The sequence below is a fragment of the Triturus cristatus genome, chromosome 7, assembly GCF_964204655.1.
Source record: "Triturus cristatus chromosome 7, aTriCri1.1, whole genome shotgun sequence".
Classification (NCBI taxonomy): Eukaryota; Metazoa; Chordata; class Amphibia; order Caudata; family Salamandridae; genus Triturus; species Triturus cristatus.
Genome location: NC_140590.1, coordinates 1412089449 through 1412109387, shown reverse-complemented (window position 1 = coordinate 1412109387; position 19939 = coordinate 1412089449). Strand labels below are relative to the sequence as shown.

The 19939-nt window shown below is 46.5% G+C and overlaps 1 protein-coding gene across 1 annotated transcript in view; it reads right to left on the bottom strand.

Annotated features, from left to right (window-relative positions):
- The window catches only part of ATP9A (ATPase phospholipid transporting 9A), a 555816-nt gene extending 536288 nt beyond the window's left edge, over positions 1–19528 (bottom strand). Inside the window, exon 1 of the mRNA XM_085619138.1 lies at positions 19107–19528. Within this exon, the coding sequence (XP_085475264.1) occupies positions 19107–19174 (68 nt within the window). The 5' untranslated portion in view covers positions 19175–19528. The remainder of the gene's footprint in view (positions 1–19106) is intronic.
- Between the last annotated feature and the right edge of the window lie 411 nt (positions 19529–19939).

Below are 19939 nucleotides of genomic sequence, written 5' to 3'. Positions count from 1 at the left end.
AAAACGGCATTTCAAAACTGTTCATGTGCAGGAAGTGGGAACTTCCTGCACATAAACAATCTTCCCCTGCACGCAGACACTCTTGCACTATGGTGCAAGGGTGCCTGCGTTGGCTCTACACTGCTAACTGTAGTGCCAGCGCAGGGGGAAATGCAAGGCTGCACCATATTCTTGTAAATATGGTGCAGCCCTGCATTTCTGAAGTGGCGGAGTGTGTTGTTAAGCCAAGGAGACTAATGACACGCTCCGCCAATTCTGTTGTAAATATCCTCTTTCGAATTTTATATTGAAAAAATTTGCAAAGAAATGGAAACTTTCAATGGGACGGTTGGTGCTGCATCTCCGTGACTAACTTTTGAATGGTTGGTTTTATTTTGCAGTACAAGGCTCCTGCTCCTGCCAGGGCCTGACTGGAAACCCAAAGCAGCCCTGGCAAATGTTTTCAGACCAGTCCCTATATGGTGCACACAAAGTGCAGTGAATAAGCCTCACCACTACAAAGGGGGCTTTGGGAGGCTCTCCCCCCAAAACAATTTAGGAAACAATGGTGCTGTCTACAACACATTTATCATTATATAACGAATTGTATTAGCTTTTAAAGAATAGTAAATAAAGACCTTACTATGCACCACAATACAACAATCTTTGTTGGGGTTCTTCAATGATTCGCTTATTATCACCCTCCACAAGTGCCTCTCATCTCCCCATATCCCCGTGTCACATGTATTTCATTTGTTTTAGCATCTCTCATACCATTGTAGGATGTCAGAGCACTTTACATCACACACATATAGAGATAATGAATCATACGTGTATATCAGTGTATAGAAAATATTACATAAGGCAAAGGAGACTACAAGGTGTAGGATTCACATGTCATTCATACTGGTAGGCATTTTTAAAGAGTGCTTGGTCTGGAGAAGCACAAACTCAGGATTCAGAACATAACACAGTGGTTAGCATTGACTTTAACAAGAAAAATGTATTTCCACCCTAATAAACCTTTTTAGCAGCATCAGGATAATGATAGACTGGGAATAAACATATGTTACTAACTTTTACTATGCAGTTTGCAAGCAGCTCTTTGATGACAGTTTATAGGTCACTGTGCTAGATTACGATTGTCACTTATGAACTGCACAGTAACAAAAGAATCTCTCTGACAAAATCAGTAACCCACTGACCTATGCACATAAAATACTGTTTTTTAAAATGCATTGTACACGTTTTTTGCAGTAGGTATATTAACCCTCTGTGTCACATTAGATAAGTCAGAGCTGCCACTGGACAAAACTCTCATCTCTCTCCAGCAGGTACATTAATCATTGGCATTTTCTTGACACTTTTATAGTTTCTGGAATACTGCTAATTTTACAATGTACTTTGCAGTGCTTTTAAAACTGCTACCTGCGGACCCCCTGAGAATGTGCCACGGACCCCTGGGGGTCCTCGGACCCCAGTTTGGGAAACTACTTCTAAATGAATTACATATTTTCTTAAATCTAACTGCAAAGTTGGAGATCAGATTTAAATTACTGAAACCTTTACTGGACCCAACAAGAATAGTGACATTACTACTTGGTGTGGATTACCATCCACCCCAACTAAAAATCCACATTCCCACACCCCAGAGCCACATAAACTTCTAACTATAAAAATATTAATTGGATTAATCTCAGTTATCAAGTGGAAAGAGTTTTAAGTGACAAAAAAGTCATAATCTATTTGCTACATTTAGATCCGATTCACAACCAAATCTCCTAACATCTAGCAATTTACTTGCACGAAACTCCTAACCAACTCCATTCACGTTAGCTGTAACACGAATGAGGGATTGCGTAAACAGAGCTTTACAATGGCGGTCAGTGATAGTTGAGGTCACTGGCATGGAATGTCCCCCCCCCCCCTCCAGGACACCATACCAAATGAGCTTGAACGTCCAGGGTCGTATACTAAATAAACAGACCAGCAACAGATGACCTTTAAGTCACACAGGCCTGCAAAAATATCTCCAACGGAATCTTTGTTATGGGAACCCATACCTGACCTTTTGAGGTTGAAAAATCAACACCTATATATTTCTGCGGCATTCTTTTTGGTGATATGCTAAACACAGAAGGCTTCCATATGATGTTGACAAAACGCACAGCAGTCACCCCAAGACAGATAAAACTCGTCAATAAGTAAATGCAACAGGGACTACTCGATTTCGAATAACAATTCTTTCAATTACGTTAAAAATGGTTGACATTATTTGCAATATCTTTCTTGCACTCCTATAAATTTGTATCGGATGTCAACACGTAACGGAGTTAAAAATTAATTAAAAAATTGCAGTAAAAGGTAACAATTATCCACCATTGTTTACCCACACGAACTCTTTCAGATTTCCCTACGTGACAACGAATAAGTAAACTCCTGGTTTGACAGGATTGGACGACTGAGTGCAAAGTAATATTGCAGAATGGTGCCCTTTGACCTGGTGACTCACAGCATCCATCACTAGTGTCTGCAAGTTGTGTTCTCTGCATTCATGCAGCGCCAGGAATGTACGTCACTCCTGAGTCATTCAGAGGAGTGGCCGGATCTACAAGAATGTAGGGAGCTGCAGACAGTCTGAAACAATCCTACAGGAATGACGGGGCAGTCTCAGTAGTCTGAGAGGATTTCGATAGCCACAAGGGCCGTCTAAATAAAATTACAGGTCTATGAATTACGGAAATGCCCGAAAAAAAAGGCAGTTTTATATGAAAGGCGAAAAAGAGCCTTATCAACAAACAATTACAGTGAAGGATTGAGCTCAGCATACGTCCCACAGCAAAGGTCATCTGTATCGTTTATAACCTTTGAAATATCAAAATAAACTAAAAATACAAAAAGAAGGATGAAGGGTTTTTAACTCGTCACATTATAGATAACAACCACATCTATTTACTTCTTTGTTTCTATTTTTTAGAAACAATTCTCCTCCTACAGCAACGTTCGCCGTTTCCTGCCCAAATAAGTAATTTAAAGCATTTTGAGCTTTCTGACAAAAACCCTGCTTTAGAAAGTAACAAAACCAAAACAGGTTAGGGGCAGTTGTTCACCTATGGAAGGGTTTTGCAGACCTGTGACACGGCTTACAAGTTGTCAGGTGTGGGATGCAGTCACTGAACATAACTTTGAGAGGTGACACACACATGGAGGGCACCCACAGTGAAGCGGAGATGCAGTAGGGGGTCAGTCCCACCAGCCGCTGTGGGCAGCATGGCTGCTAAAAGCATTGCCACCCTTCACCATACTCCATCTCAACATGAACAGCCTCACATGTGTGAAGCTGCTCCTGGTTGCTGTTTGTGGAGAATGTGCTGTGGACTTGCAGTCAACCCGTCTCTTGAATTATGTCAGCATAGTATTGACAACACACAAAAAATCTAACACAAATATTATGGCCTAAATATTGTTTACAAAAGTGTTGTTACACGGGGTGTAGACTTTCTATAATTCCAATGGGGCGATATTTCTGAAAACAATAATTGACACACAATATGTTTGTCAGACAAGATTTAGTCCACAATATCGTTACAATACCTTCGCTATCCGAAAGGCAATTTTGGGCCTGGTGCCATCTATTAACCCCTTGCATGCTTCTGACGGAACCACTCCGTCATGAGCCACGGGCGCCGTGTGCTCATGACGGAGTGGTTCCGTCATGCTGCGGCCGTTGGCGGCCGCTCCGCCCACGCGGCGCTGTTTCCCCGCCTGTGCGGGCGATCAGCGCAAGTGGGTGGAGTCATGACAGAACCACGCCGTCATGAGCACAGCTCGCCCGTGACTCATGACGGCGTGGTTCCGTCATGAGCATGGCGGCGCCGCAAACCCCCCAAACCCCCCCAGCGCTGCGGCGGAACTCGCGCCGCAGCGAAGGGGTTAAAGGGTACCAACTCCAGGGTAGAGTGTCCCCTCTCCCTGAAACTGTCACCAGGTTGTGGTGGGGATTCAAAAAGGAAAAATGAATATCATGCAGGATGACACATGCTGTAATAATGTGACATTTGGTCAACCACTTCTGACTCTCCCCAGGACACAGTTGTGTCTGTAGGGTGTACCGCAAGGTGAATAAATAATTGCAGGAACTAATTACAAAATATGCAACTGTGAACATGTCACATACACGAGTTCTTCAGTTATCCTGCCTATGCCAAGGCTGACCTGACCATGGGACCACTAAGGTGAACTTGAGCAAATCACTATAAAAGGCTGCATATATGCACCATCTATACTATATGCTGGGGTCATGTGATACAACATTAAACACTTTTGAACAATTGATGACCACTCTTACCTTTCAAAGACAACCATAAAGTCTAATAAATACCGTTCAACATAGGACTGTAGCATTAAGTCTATGATCCTGGCCATCCTCACCTACTGCATGAGGTATTTTATTAGCTTCACATTGCTCTTTATGTCTCTGAAATTTGTATCTTTATTGTAATGGCTTTGATTTTGCTTTCTATACCATGAAGGAACTTGATGCAGGCACTCACAATCCACACCAAGTCATGTAAAGTAATAAAATCAAATGCAAAACATTCATCCCAAAACTGAATTAGTTTCTTCTTGTCACTGTTCCCAAAACATGTTTTCCTTATCTGAAAACTCAATTAAGATAGTGTTCAAGACATAAAGTTCCCAAAGAATGCCTGACATATATACAAATATCATGCCCCATATAATAAAAGAGACGTATTACAAGGGGGTCGGTTAGTAAAAAGTACTGCACAATAAACCACAACCTGGGGCGTAAAGGACCAATACACGTGCTTCACAAAGAGCGCTGACCTACCTTTCAAAATCTTACAAGATGCTTATCATCTGTAACATAACAGCAATCCTAAAAATAGGTCAACATTCATCTTTTTGTGGTACGAAAGATAAACCAACACCCTAGCAGCGACATAGCCAGAAGATCTTAATCACAGAAAAATGTCACCTACGCAACATAACCACGAAGGCATGTAAAGATGAGTGGGGAGAACGGCCTCACAGTAACAAAAAGGTAAGATGAAAGAGAAGATGGGACCTCATTGCTAACTAAGTAGCATTCAAGCTTTTGCTGACAGTATTTGATGTTATTTTGCCATTAATGTTTAGATAGCAGCACACATCAGGAGAAGCCCAATCACTAGATGAAATTGTAGGACTACATCTAAATTAGCTCTTTTTGACGAGTCACAAATTCCTCGATCACAGAGGAATTAATTATAGGGCTTAATGTGCCCCATTGTTGAAGGTGATGAGCACCAGCACTCCTGTTTGGGACTGGAATTAAATTTTCATCATTACACTTTGACTCAGAGAAATCAATCAATCAGGGTACTTGTAAAGCGCGCTACTTACCCGTGAGGGTCTCAAGGCGCTGAGGGGTGGGGGGTGGGGGGGGGGGGCGGGGGCCGCTATTGCTCGAAGAGCCAGGTCGTGAGGAGTCTTCTGAAGGCAAGTAGGTCTTGGGTCTGTCGTAGGTGGTTTGGGAGGGTGTTCCAGGTTTTGGCGGCGAGGTAAGAGAAGGATCTGCCGCCGGCGGTCATACGTTGTATGCGGGGGACATCTGGGAGGGTGAAGTTGGCGGAGCGGAGCTGGCGGGTGGGGGTGTAGAAGCTGAGTCTGCTGTTCAGGTAGGCTGGTCCGGCGTTGTGGAGTGCTTTGTGTGTGTGGGTGAGGAGCTTGAAGGTGATCCTCTTGTCGATGGGGAGCCAGTGCAGGTCTCTCAGGACAGGGGTGATGTGGCTGCGGCGGGGGACGTTGACGATCAGTCGGGCGGAGGCGTTTTGGATGCGTTGTAGCCGCCGCTGGTGTTTGGCTGGGATTCCTGCGTAGAGTGCGTTGCCGTAGTTCAGTCTGCTGCTGACGAGGGCCTGTGTCACTGTTCTTCTTGTTTCGGTTGGGATCCATTTGTAGATCTGGCGGAGCATGTGTAGGGTGTTGTAGCAGGAGGAGGAGGCGGCATTGACTTGCTTGGAAATGGAGAGGGAGGAGTCAAGGATGAATCCTAGGTTGCGTGCATGGTCGGTTGGTGTCGGTGCTGTCACCAGAGCGGTCGGCCACCAGGAGTCGTCCCAGGCTGAGGGGGTGGGTCCGAGGATGAGGACCTCCGTCTTGTCGGAGTTCAGTTTCAGACGGCTGCTCCTCATCCAGTCGGCGATGGCCTTCATGCCCTCGTGAATGTTGGTTTTGGCGGTGTGAGGGAGGGATGAGCTGGGTGTCGTCGGCATAGGAGATGATGTTGAGGTTGTGGTGGCGGGCCACTTGTGCGAGGGGGGCCATGTAGATGTTGAACAGCGTCGGGTTGAGGGATGAGCCCTGGGGGACGCCGCAGATGATGTCGATGGCTTCTGACCGAAAAGGTGGGAGATGGACGTTCTGGGTTCTGCCGGAGAGGAAGGACGTGGTCCGGTCAAGGGCCTTCTCTTGGATTCCGGCTTCTTGGAGGCGTGTCTTTAGGGTGCGGTGGCAGACCGTGTCGAATGCGGCTGACAGGTCCAAGAGGATGAGGGCTGATGTTTCGCCGTTGTCCAGTTGGCGTCTGATGTCGTCTGTGGCGGCGAAGAGGGCTGTCTCTGTGCTGTGGTTACGTCTGAATCCGGATTGGGACGGGTCCAGGATGTTGTTGTCTTCGAAGTGGCGGGTCAGTTGGATGTTGATGGTTTTCTCGATGACCTTTGCCGGGAACGGGAGAAGGGAGATGAGTCGGAAGTTCTTGAGGTCCGTGTGGTCCGCCTTGGGCTTTTTGAGGAGGGTGTTGATTTCAGCGTGCTTCCAGCTTTCCGGAAATGTCGCTTTTTCGAAGGAGATGTTGATGACCTTCCGTAGTTGGGGTGCGATGGCCGCGTCTGCTTTGTTGAATACGTGGTGTGGGCATGGGTCTGACGGAGATCCTGAGTGGATGGAGTTCATGATCTTGCGTGTCTCATCGTCGTTGGTGTTGGCCCAGGAGGTCAGGCGGTTGGCGCTGTTGGTGATCGCGAAGCAGGAGGAGTCGTGCATCGTTGGTGCGGTCGTGGAGTTGAAGCTGTCGTGGATGTCAGCGATCTTGCAGTGGAAGAAGATGGCCAGTGAGTCGCACAGTTCTTGTGAGGGCGGGATGTCGTTGGCGCTGGCGTCGGGATTGGAGAGTTCTTTCACGATGCAGAAGAGCTCTTTGTTGTTGTGTGCGTTGTTATCCAGGTGGTCTTTGAAGGAGGATCTCTTGGCAAGTCTGATGAGGTGGTGATGTCAGCGGGTGGCGTCCTTGTGGGCTGCGTGGTTTTCTGGCGTTCGTTTGTGGAGCCATTTCTTCTCCAGCTTCTGGCAGGCGCGTTTGGAGGTCAGGAGCTCGTCGGTGAACCAGGTAGCTCTCCTGCTGGCGTGGCTGTAGGATGGTCTCTTGAGTGGGGCGAGGGTGTTGGCGCAGTCGTCGATCCACTGTCTGAGCTTGCGGGCTGCGGCGTCAGGGCAGGTGGGGTTGATAGGTGGGTTCTGGGCAGAGGGTGGTGGTCAGCTGGTCTTCGGTGACTTTGTTCCAGCAGCGGCATGGCAGCTGTTGGGTGCGATTGTGCGTGGTTGGTTTTTTGAAAGTGAAGTGGAGGCAGCGGTGGTCGGTCCAGTGGGGTTCGGAGGTGTGGTCGAAGGCGACGTGGGTGCTTGTGGAGAAGACGGCGTCCAGCGTGTGGCCTGCGGCGTGGGTGGGTGCGGTGACGAGTTGTCTGAGGCCGAGGTTGGCGAGGTTTTCGTTCAGAGTGGCAGAGTTGGCGTTGTTGTTGTTGTCAAGGTGGAAATTCAGGTTCCCGAGGAGGATGTAGTCCGTGGAGGCGAGTGCGTGGGTGCTGGCGAGGTCGGCGATGGAGTCGCTGAACTGTCCTCGTGGTCCTGGGGGTCTGTAGATGAGGGTTCCTCTGAGGGTGGTGTTGGGGTCGGTGTGGATCCGGAAGTGCAGGTGTTCGGCGGTGTTGAGTGTGTCGTCTGCGTGGGTGGTGACCTTGAGGGTGGACTTGTAGACGATGGCTATTCCTCCTCCGATGCCATTGGCGCGGTCCCTGCGGGTGATCTTGTAGCCGTCCGGGATGGCTATGGCGATGTCGGGTGCCGAAGAGTCGATCCACCAGGTCTCAGTGAGGAAGGCCACGTCTGGGGCGAAGATGTCGAGCAGGTCCCAGAGCTCGACGGCGTGTTTGCGTGCGGAGCGGGTGTTGAGTAGAATGCAGCGGAGGTGGTTGGGTCCAGTTCTAGGAGGTTTGGTGGGTCTGTCGCAGGTGAAGTTGCAGGTGCGGCAGGAGAAGGGTCCGTGGGTCCGTTTCGGGGCGGCCTGGAAGCAGGTGTTGTGTCGGCTGGCGTTGAGTGCGTGGAGGGAGTCGGCGTCGTTTCTGAGTCTGGCGTCGTGGCGAGCGTGGGGTCCAGGGGTTCTGGCGTTGGGCGTGGTCCAGGCGCGGACGGGCGCAGACGGGCGCAGACGGGCTTGCCGCCGCTGTGTGGCCTCCATAAGAGGGGCTGAGGGAGGGAGGGGCAGCTGGGAGGCGGGAGCAGGGTGGCGAATGGGATGCTCGGGGGGCGGGGCCGCAGGGGAGCAGCGGCGGGAATCCAGGCAACAGGGGGAGGGGGGCGGGAACCAAGGCAGTGAGGGGAAGGGGAGCGGGGGGAAAAAACGGCGGGAATCGGCGATCCGGCGATCAGGGAATGGGAATCAGAATAAGGCAGCGGGCGAACCAGAGCGGCACTCAGGGGGGCAGCGCAGTGGCTGGGGAGCGACCTAGCAGGGCAAGGTACGCTCCATAAAAAGGAGAAAGAAGGAGCAAGAGATAAGAAAACAGTGTAAATGGAGAAAGCAGGGATGAAACTTCCACAGTGAAACAGAGAGACAGGAAGTGATGGGAGGTGGATGAATCAACAGGAAGCCGCCTTGGGATTCAGCAAATCCAGGATTTAGTAGCTCCAACATGTGGCTTCTTAAAAAACCTTTGGACTCCTGTTCTTCTGAAGCAAATTATACACTAACATTAGGTAAAATGCAACAGATTCGCAAAGGAAAATAGAAGTATAATCTATGTGCTTGACTGTGAGCTGCAAGTGTGCCTAATGTAAACTACAGATAACGTCATTTCCCCCAGTGGAATGACACCCGGGAGACAATATAAATGCTGATCTGCACCCACAAACCTACCCAATTCTAAACATATTTGATGTGCTCACTTGGTCATGAGTAGTAGCAAAGATATGAAGCAAAGCCTGTTTCCAAAATGCTCTTTATTCCTGTCAACAAAGGAGTGCATACTGCTATCTGCAATTTGTACCTGAAACACATTATATGTGAATTTGCAAAAATCAGAAACCAGAATTTTCTGTACACTTATCAATGAACGTTTTTAAGTCTTATTGCATCTAACAAAACTGTCAACTGAGCTAGGTTAATGCCAAATAATTTTCATCAATATTTTGGAACCTTCTGTGATGTTGTTGACATCAATAAGGAATAAATAATAAGGTTTGTATGAGGCTCAGTCGACATCCCGAAACCTTAAGACCATTGCCATGATAATGCGCTCTTTGAAATCGAGCAGGCAGCATGAATGACTGAGGATAGCCACATGTGTGCAGGACATAAATAGAGAGGGGTCATTTTCAAGTAACTAACCAGTCTGCAGAAGTGTTAGTGCTTGCTCATGAGGCTTTAACATGAGTGGCTATAGATCAATCAATCAATCAAAGCCATTTGTATAACGCGCAGCTACCTCAGCTGAGGCGTCCCGGCACTCACAGCATGACTGAAGAATACACTGGCCATCTTAAACTACGCTTGACTGAAGAGCCATGTTTTTAAATCTTCCCTGAATCCCTGTTCTGTCTCGACCGAGCGAATGTGAGTAGGCAGTGAATTCCAGAGCTTCGCCGTCCGTACCGAGAATGATCTGCCACTTCGTCGAGCTTTGGCATTCCTCGAAATGCGAAGAAGTCACAGGTGATTTGCTCTCAGGGATCGCTCCTGATGGCACAAGCTAAGACTATTCCTGAGGTAGTGTGGCCCTATGCCCATTAAGGTTCTGAAGGCAAATGTCAGGGCTTTAAACTCTACCCTCTAGGCAACAGGGAGTCAATGAAGTTGCCTCAGATGGGTGGGAGGGGGCGGGGGGGGGGGGGAGGGGGGAGAAGAGATGTGATGGTGAAAAGGGACCCGACGAATTATCCTCGCTGCTGCTTTCTGAATTATTTGTCATCTGAGGATCAAAAAAGCTGGAAGCCCCAGGTATAAGCAATTGGCATAATCCAAGTGCGAGGTCACCAACGCATTGACAATGATCTTTTGGCTCTCCTCTGGGAGAAAAAGCAATAGCTTTCTCACAGATCTTAACTTAACAAAACAGGCTGATGATAGATACCACATTTGGGCCACAAAAGAGAAATTAGCGTCAAACTGGATTCCTAGATTTCTAGCACACGAGACCGTTGTTGGTAGAGGATTCACATCAGAAGGTCACCGAAGGCTAGATGGAGGGGATGCGCCTGAATAAAAAAAGAGCACCTCAGTCTTGTCTGCGTTTAGTTTCAAAAAGTTACTGTTCATCCACTTTGAGATGTCTTTTAAGCTCTCTTTGAAATTGAGAAAGGCTGCTTCAGAGTGTTTTCTGAATGAAAACACAAGCTGCGTGTCATCCGCATACGAGACAACCTTCAATCCCCAGCATATGATAAGAATGGCCAAAGGGGCAAAATATAGATTAAAAAACAACCGGTTAAGAGCAGAGGCCTGTGACACTTGACAAACCACCGGTTTAGACGAAGATGAAAAGGGCGAAGGAAGACCCATTGAAATCGATCTTCTAAAGTAGACCGCAGCCAGGATACCACCGTGCTCTGAAAGCCAAGATGACAATCTCTTCAACAGGATTGAATGAGCTACAGTATCAAACGATGTTGACAGATCAAGTAGCACTACCATAGCAGTAGCACCACCGTCCAGTGCTTCTCTGACTGTTACGGACACTTCCATTTGAGCAGTCTCTGTGCTATAACCTGCATGGAAGCAGATTGCGTGTCATGCAGCAAACCATTGGTTTCTACAAAAGAGGATAATTGGCGCTGCACCATCTATTCTAAAAGAAATTGCAGGTGCCAATAGCAATGAGATGGGCCTAAAATTGCTAAGCACTCCCAGGTCTGCATTGGGCTTTTTCAGCAGAGACAGCAGGGACGCCTGCTTCCATACTGCAGGGAATATGCCGGATTTCAGAAAGGTCTTCCAGATGCGATTCAACAATGGATTAACACTGGACGCCACCATTCTGAGAAATTGAGGTGGGCAGGGATCCTCTGCGGAGCCAGACTTACAATTCAATAGCTTCTCAAGCGAGTGAATCCTTTTCTGATATTAGAAAAAATTCCGACAAATTAGCTGGAAGTTTGTTGGATGAGGGGGCAGTGCCTTCTAATCTAACTTCTGGCGGGAACAAAGAGTAAAGTTATTGAATTTTTTCCTTTAAAAAAAAGTAGTGAGGATCATGCAGAAAGCAGGGGAAAGATGAAAGGCAATTTTCGTCACTTCCGGGGTAGTGAAAGATTTTACAATATTCAAAATGTCTTTAGAGGACTTCCCGCATTCTCAATATGCCCTGAGAAATGTTCTCTCATCGTACGTCAATAAGTTTGTGGATTATTTTAAGGGCCTCCTTATAGAACATTTTTGCTGAGAGGGTCATACAACCTTCTCCAGCACCGCTCCAACCTCTTGCAGAGGCTTTTCTCTCCTCTAAGTTCCACAGAGAACTAGGGGGCTGATGGCTTAGCTCTATTGGCTAGAACTGTTTTTAAAGGGGCAAGCGTGTCCAGTGCATTAGAGATCCATAGGTCAAAGTGGATCGAATCGCTGTCAGGGTTGCCCGTGGGGTACGGCAAGGTCGCTTGAAAGGCGGGCTCAAAGGCCTTCTTCATTACTTTCTGCCAGTTCCTCCTTTTTACTGATGTTTTGCGACTCATAGACTGGTTGCCCTCGCCACAAAAGCTGAATGGAACACGAAAATTATCCATCGATAGCAGGCCTTAATCCACAGACTGTGTATATTTGAGAGGATTAAGTGTATGAGTAGAGGAGACAACTAACTGTATACGGTTGAGGCCAGCTAAAGTCAGAATTAGCTGGGATGCCTGAGAGCAGTTTGATACATCGACATGCGTGTTAAAATCTCCCAGAACCATGAAGTTAGCATAATGTAACGTCAATTTGGCAATGGCATCACATAGTTTTGGAAGACCGCTATTAGAGCAGTCCAATAGCGTATAGAACAGCATACCGGCTAAAGAAGAGGACGGCGTAAGTTTGATACAGAAGATCAGGCCCACAATATTACCGTATTGGCCCAGGCTAGATGTATAAACCTTACACGTGTCCCTCAGGACAATAGCAAAGCCCCCTCCCACTAAGTCTCAAGCCAGGTTGGAGCACAAATGCGATATCTGGGGGGAATTGCCAGGGGATGATCAGAGTTGGAGCCATCCTTCAACCACGTTTCTGTGAGAAACATAAGATCCCAGGTGTTGTCCGATAAGGAGAACCATATATGTCAGCAGAGCGTTTAGGGAGAGACTTGCAATTAACAAGACAAGCTCTGACATTAGCTCCTCTATTAAGTGTCTCCATAGACGGAACACCACTCCCCTCAGCCAAGGTGGCGCCCCTAGATTGAAACCGCTGGCCTTGCACCGGTAATCTGAACTCCTCACCCCTGGGTCAGTGAGTGCGTTTTTATGGCAAGGGCCGCAATTCAAGGCCAGAAGTGCCAACTTAGGGCGAACAAAGCAAACACAAGGAGATGATGGATGGAGCATTGTATCTTTTCAGACACTCACCCCCAGGCAGGATACGCCCAGTTGTGGGTCCCTTGCTCACTTTGGCACTGGATTCAAGCTAGCCTGGCTGATGAGGGGTGTAACCCCGAAACCGGTCCCAGGATGCTTGTTTCCGGTTCAGGGAAGACCTGGCTTGGCAGTTCGGGCTGAACTGTTCCCATGAGGCACAGGGTCAAGACTGATTTGCATATGGCCGGGGCAAACTGGAATGGCATGGTGAGCAAACAAACGATGGATTTAGGCCCAGATCTCATTACTGGGACGAATGTATGACATTGTTCTGCATTCTGTCCATCAACTGTTGTTTGTGCATTTGTCACCCCGAGTGGGACGGGTATGCCCGGACGTGGGTTCCGTGCTCTCCATGCCACTGGAATCAAGCTATCCTGGCTGAAGAGGGGTAAGACCTCGAAACAGGTCCTAGGATGCTTGTTTCCAGTCCAGGGAGGACCTGGCTTGGCAGTTCAGGCTGGACCGTTCCCATGAGGCACAGGGTCAAGACTGAGTTGCATATGGCTGGGTGCAAACTGGAATGGCATGGTGAGCAAAAGTGATGTTGGTAAGACTCTTACTGAAGTGTTGGGGCAAGTAATTAAGGTAAGCTTGACTGTAGCTATCTGTGGGTTTTTTCCTGAGAATAGCCTTGATTATAATATTTCTAAATTACAAGCCTCTCTTATTTTTATTAATTTTGCTCGCAAGGAGAGAAATCTGTATAAAGTGGATTTCTTCTCAAACTCCAACGTTATTAGACTGGGTTTCTTCGGTGAAGCGCATCCATAGATTGGGCATTGCGAGTCATTCAAAGAACAGAATAAGAATGTGGGGAGCCTGGGATAATTGGGCAAATAATTAGATTATAGGTATAATTCATATGATATTCTATAAAGTCCAATGATTATACCATAAGTGAAACTTGGAAAGAGTTATGGTGTGTTTATTTTCTTATAACACCATGGCAGCCGGTTTCGTCGGACCGCCTAGAATATTCAAAGGAGGTTATCCCACATAGGGGGTCCGAAAATAAACCCTTGGCTTTGCCTATAACACTCACTTATCCATAAATGAGGACAAAAAAAAGAAATGACTGATTTGCATATAGCTATGTCTGAACTGGGGTGGCCTAATGAGTTAAAAAACGATGATGGATTCAACCCAGATCTGTGACTGTGGGTGAGTGTCTGAAATGTTTCAGCACTCCGTCCATCATCTCCTTGTGTTTGCTTTGTTCACCCTAAGTTGGCAGGGTATGCCCAGACATGGGTCCCTTGCTCACTTTGCCACTGGATTCAAGCTAGCCTGGCTGATGGGTGTTACCTCGAAACCGGTTGGCAGTTCGGGCTGGACTGTTCCCATGAGGCACAGGGTCAAGACTGATTTGCATATGGCGGGGTCTGAACTGTGGTGGCGAAGTGAGCTAGAGAACGCTGATGGGTCAACCCAGATCTGCGACGGGGGTGAGTGTCTGAAAAGTTTCAGCACTCCGTCCATCATCTTGTGTTTGTCTCTAAATGTCACCATCGAAATAATCAACAAATATTTTTGTTATTGATGATGTGCTACATATACAGTAACTGAAACCAACTTTCACTTAATAAAAACAGAGGCCAAAATGTTTTGCTAAGTTATTGTAATGAAAATATGGTAATAATATTCATTTGCATAACACAAGCTGCTTCAGACGCTGCTATTTCATAACATTGTTATTTACAGGTGGATCTTTTGCCCTAATCAATACTACGTGTGTTGTTCAATTACGGATATTCAAACCACAAATAAGCTAAGGTTATTATATCCAAATCTTAGCAGCACACCCATCTCACTCACTTAGCAATGTTATCGGTTTAGTAAAGGAAATCAACTACTAAAACATTCAATCACTCCATATAGTATTTTAGACGATGGCCACGGTCAGAATACTGGCGTTGAGAGACTGCCATCTCTCGTGTAATATTTCAGGGTTACCACTTGCATACTTCTGCCTCATCATTGACAAGTCACTTTGGTAGAATCTAAATCACTATGAGTACTCCCACAATGGACCAGTCAGCAATGAAGACTCTGCTGCTAACTCAAATGATGGTATGCCCTAATTGAAGTAAATAACACCACCTAGGCGTGGGGAAGGAAGCAAGTCCTTTTGTTATTATATTCCCTCACACACCCTAGTGGTGTCATGCTTCATCATCGGGACACCCCGACGCCTAAAGGTCAGGGTGGGCTCGACCAATATTTCAGGGAGCACTTAATGAGATGATTTTTGGCCAGGGGGTTTAAAGATTAAAAATCGGCGTCAACCCCCAGTTTCCCTTTATTCTGGGGTTTGGCACTGATGTTAAAAAATAGAAAAGAGGGTTTCTAGGGATATTATGGTCCTAGGACCCTATTGCCAACATGTTTCTGTCCCTAATGCCCCATAAAGGGTGCACGGACATTCATCAGGGCTTGTACCCCCTGTAAGATAGGGAAAAAAGGGGGAGAAGTTCCCTATACTAACATGCAGTAAGGGCAGATAGCTGCTCCTTATTAAAATGTGTCTTTCAGTAAATGATTTCACTGCATCTGTGAAAAACAAAAAGGATGACAAACAACATATATAGCGCGTCAATATCTTATGGCAAAGAGACACTCCAACATTATCAATGTGACTGTCTCTATCCATTCCACATCATCATACGTGAAACCAAAAAATAGAATGTGCGCGTGATCAAGGCATAACCACTCGTATAAGTGACACACAACAATTTGGAGTGTATCTAATTAGGTGACGGAAATTTTCCGCATCCTATTTTCACTCACAATTGTGGCGTGCGATTATTAAAGTGGCGGTACTATACCGCATCCTATTCACACACATCCATTTGTGTGTGTTTGTAAGACAACAGTCTTACCAGCCGAACTTCCAGTGCACCAACACGAGTTTAAAACGAATCCAATCCTTAATCATTCAGATGTATGAATACACTCAACCATTCTCACAAAGGTCATATGGTTTTGCTTACCCCAATTTAGGAGAGGATAAACATCTTGTGGGACCGCTACATGTGGGGTAGCCCTGTTGTCACACTCTGTGTATTCGTACCATAAAAATTAGAAGTAGAATCACCTTTAGAAGACTGCACTGTAAAAGGTTACGTGATATAATGTAACAAAGACATATAGTAAAATCTACTATTTGCGTGGCCACTGTTATAACAGTTCCCTTGTATGCTTAACTGAAAGAGCTTACAAACATGCTAAACAAAAGTGCCATTTAAAAATTGTAAAAAAGGAAAAACAATTCAGGGTAACAGGAGATGAATTCCGGTAACAGAATTCTAGCTGGCGCCGATTACAGACCAACCTCTGGCTTTTAATCGTTAATGAACGTGTATTAATTGATGTGAAAGCATTTCAAACAGAACTTGTGTGCAAGGCGGTGCAGAAATAACACTGGCAGAGTGCTTGTTAAATACACAATTAGTAAGTTATGTTATTAGTAAGAGAAGGTCAGATGCAATGACAGTACAATACACAAAAAAATGCATAAAATACATATTTACAGCATCTACGCTCGCATACTTGAAAGAACGTAACTGCATTTGGTCTGGGACATGTTTCACTTCCACACAAAGAGAAGTATTCTCTACATTGGGTAAATATTCTAATATATGTGTATACTGCAGTGGAAACAGTGAGGAGCAGTGCATCCTGGTTCTAATATTAATGACACTGTTCGCCATGTTGCTTGTTTGCGGCTGTGTGGTCCGGTAGACCCTCTCGATGTTTACTTTAGGTGTTAAATAGTTGTTCAAGATTTCATGTATTGATCTGGTGGGTGTGACTGCTTCAAGTGAGTCAACCTGGAACAGCCTGTCAGCAGCACATCCTGTCTGCAAGCAAACACGCCTTCATATCCTCTACACAACATACCTTCACACTACATAAGCACATACTTCAGAACACGCATAAAAGCTTAAAAAGAACGTTGTGCTATGGGAGCAACAAGGAATGGAGAAGTGTTTTCTTCTACAAAGCTTTCTTTTTACATGAAACAAAACCCGTGTCAAATAGAAGTCCTGTCAGCCTGTATTTGTAAGCCGACCAGATAACTCTAAGTTTTCGGGGACACAATGCTCCAGTTATAAGCTTTCCTTTCACATCTATTGCATTCTGGGAGTTGTAGTCTTAGATCATGTAAATTAAACCAATTTAACTAAAAACACTTGAGAAAAAAAAATATGAAGAAACAACGCTTAGTACTTCAACGGTGTGCCTCTGATGATATGGTGCCTTTCGATAACCTTACCTACTAGGGTTGGCAGAATGTGAACCTGTATATGTTGGGAGGGGTCCATGTTGGGGGGATTTTGTCATGATTCCAGAATCGGAAAGGATATAATTTAGATGTGTCAAGAATAAATCCAGTATGGCAGGTTGCATGTCAACTTTTTAGAATATCAACACAGAATATTCCTAAACAATTACTACATACAGAATGGACCATGCCCTCATCGTACTTTTCGCAAATAGAGTTTTCGATCCGATTCACAATGGCGTGTATAAGTATGTAAAAGGGCACTCCTGTAGTAATACTTCCCGTTCTCATAAATAATTTTGTGAATTGGCCACCATGTCTGTTGTCACCCTGTTTTATTGCTACCCTCTCCTTCACTGCCACCTCTTACTTGTTTGAGCTGGGACTTTCATGTGATCTAACCTCTCCTGTGCATAAGCACTAATAAAGCAGTGGCGACTGGCATCTAAGGGAGATGGAGGTGGGGGCAAATGGAAAATAAATATAAAAGCACCTTAAGCGTCCTTCTCGCTCCCGGCCTCTTCTTTTACTGACTGTAGAGCGGGCCCCAGCAAACTCCCTTGACCAATCCTGGAGCTGATTACATGCTGTTAACCAGAATGAGAGCAGCGACCTGATTGGAGGAAGTAACGTCTCTCGACACTCGTCAGCGCACTGGAGGCCTGCACTTGCTCTCAACCAGCTGGGTTGAGAGGTTTAAATTGTGCAATGTATGGCTGGCTGTCGCAAAACGATCGGCCAAAAAGACATGCGCACTTTAAATAGTGCACAGGCAGCCCACTGCCCACCACTCCTCCCTGCTGCCACTCTGCAAGCCCCGCCCGTCCCGACACTTTTGTTCAGGATGGGATGCTAAAAAATAAAATGGTAATGAATTACCATTTTTTGTTTCATCTCCGGGGTTCGAGGGGACTTTTAAGTGGGGTGACGATCCTCCGCTCTTACTGAGGAGCAGCCCCTGTAACAAAGTATACAATATGACATAGATAAACGTATCCAAAAGCATGTTAAAATAGGCTCTACATAAAGTATTGCACTAATTACCAATATAATAATTATGGTTGACGTTTGGGGCTGCGGGGTAGGCCCAGTTGGAAAGATGATTCTAGGATGATTACAGGCATGAGGTCTATAACAGTTTCATGCCAATCTGAGAGAGGAGGGTGATGCCAGGCTGAAAAGGCATTAGTGGTGTTCTCCCAGGTGCCAAGACAGTGAGGAACGTGTGGATGGGAAGGTAGACATTCAATGCTGGGTAAGGGTTATAGAAATATTTCAGACTGAGGCAGTTTTCTTTGGGTTTTGAAGGGGGTTTCAGGCATAACATAATGGGCCATTCAAGGCTGAAATCGTGTTAAGGGCTGATAGGTATTAGGGTGCTTCAAGTTTAATGGGAATGTGCCAGTGTGAAGGGTCTGTGAAGGCAGATCTTGGACTTTGGACAATTCCACACTGGATGAATGAATTAATTAATTAATGAATGAATCAGATCGGTTAAATAATACACGGACCCAGGAAAGACGAGAGCCTTCGGATTCTTCAGAGAGAACCTATAGCACTGCGGTGATTTGATGCAGAGAGATGGCGATAGGCGTGTACGGAAGACGGACACTGCCAGTGACACCTGGCTGGGAGGCTCATAAGTAGCAGCGGCGGTTTTTACTAGGAAGCAAGTCCTGAGTTAAGGGATTTACGGGAGGCGGAACCTGCGCTCGTGTATTCAAGCCTAAACCCGGTAAATCGCTCTGCGGGCAGGCCCAGGTCCCTTTTCAGCCAGTATTATAAGGAGACATGGCACCACGGAGGCCTGGACACCCCGATCTAGCCTTCTTAGGTGTCCAGACACCCCCGCCCCAAAAACCTGGCTCAGGTAATTAAGTAAGGGATGAGGATTCTACGCCCCACCCCACCGCAGGCCTCCCCTCCCAATACACACCTGCACCCCCGCCCTTACCCCGTCCTGTGCTTGCTGTCCATCCTCTGCTTCTGTCTGACGGGCTGCAGGGGGATGTTATCCGTCATGGTGTTGGCACGGGTGCAGGCGGTGGGTGGCGGAGGGCGGCTCGGATCCCAGTCCCAGCCTCCTTCTCTCCCCCACCTCCTCCACTTCTCTCTCTCTCTCCCGTCTGACAGCTAGCAGGCGCTGGACTAAGTGTGGCTGCAACACTCCCGAGGCTCTGGAGCTGCTCCCCTGCCTGCGAATGTACGGTAGTTTACAGCGCCGTTCACAGGCAGCATAGCCACACTTTAGCTTGGATGTCCCGGGGACGTATTCACCCCCTATAACAGCTCCATGATTCAATCACAACAATAACGAGCAGTTGCTCCATTCCCACTCCCTATCCCTTCCTGTAGCATTGTCATGTTCTAGAAAAAGAAGGACATGCGGTTGTGGAAAAAAGCCCAACCGCATAAAGAGGTGGATGGGAAAAACAATCGACGTTGCACTGGGTAACACACACACACACACTGGACGCGTGCACATCTTCGGGGCGAATGCATATGGTTCAAAATGTGCCTTTCAGTGAAAGTAAAAGCAATGATCTTTGATGTGATGAGCACTATGAGAACGATACTACCGCGGAACTGCTTCAGCAAATGTAAAGTCGAAAATAATAAAGGTATTTATAATCGATGTATGTTGAAAAACAATGAATGCCCCTTTCTGTCAAGGAAAGAACTTAGGGGCAGATTTACACTTTTACGTCATTTGTAATATAGGAAAAGTGACGTAAGGGTGGAGCAATGGGCTCTTTATGCGTTTACATTTTCCGAATGTCCCCACCC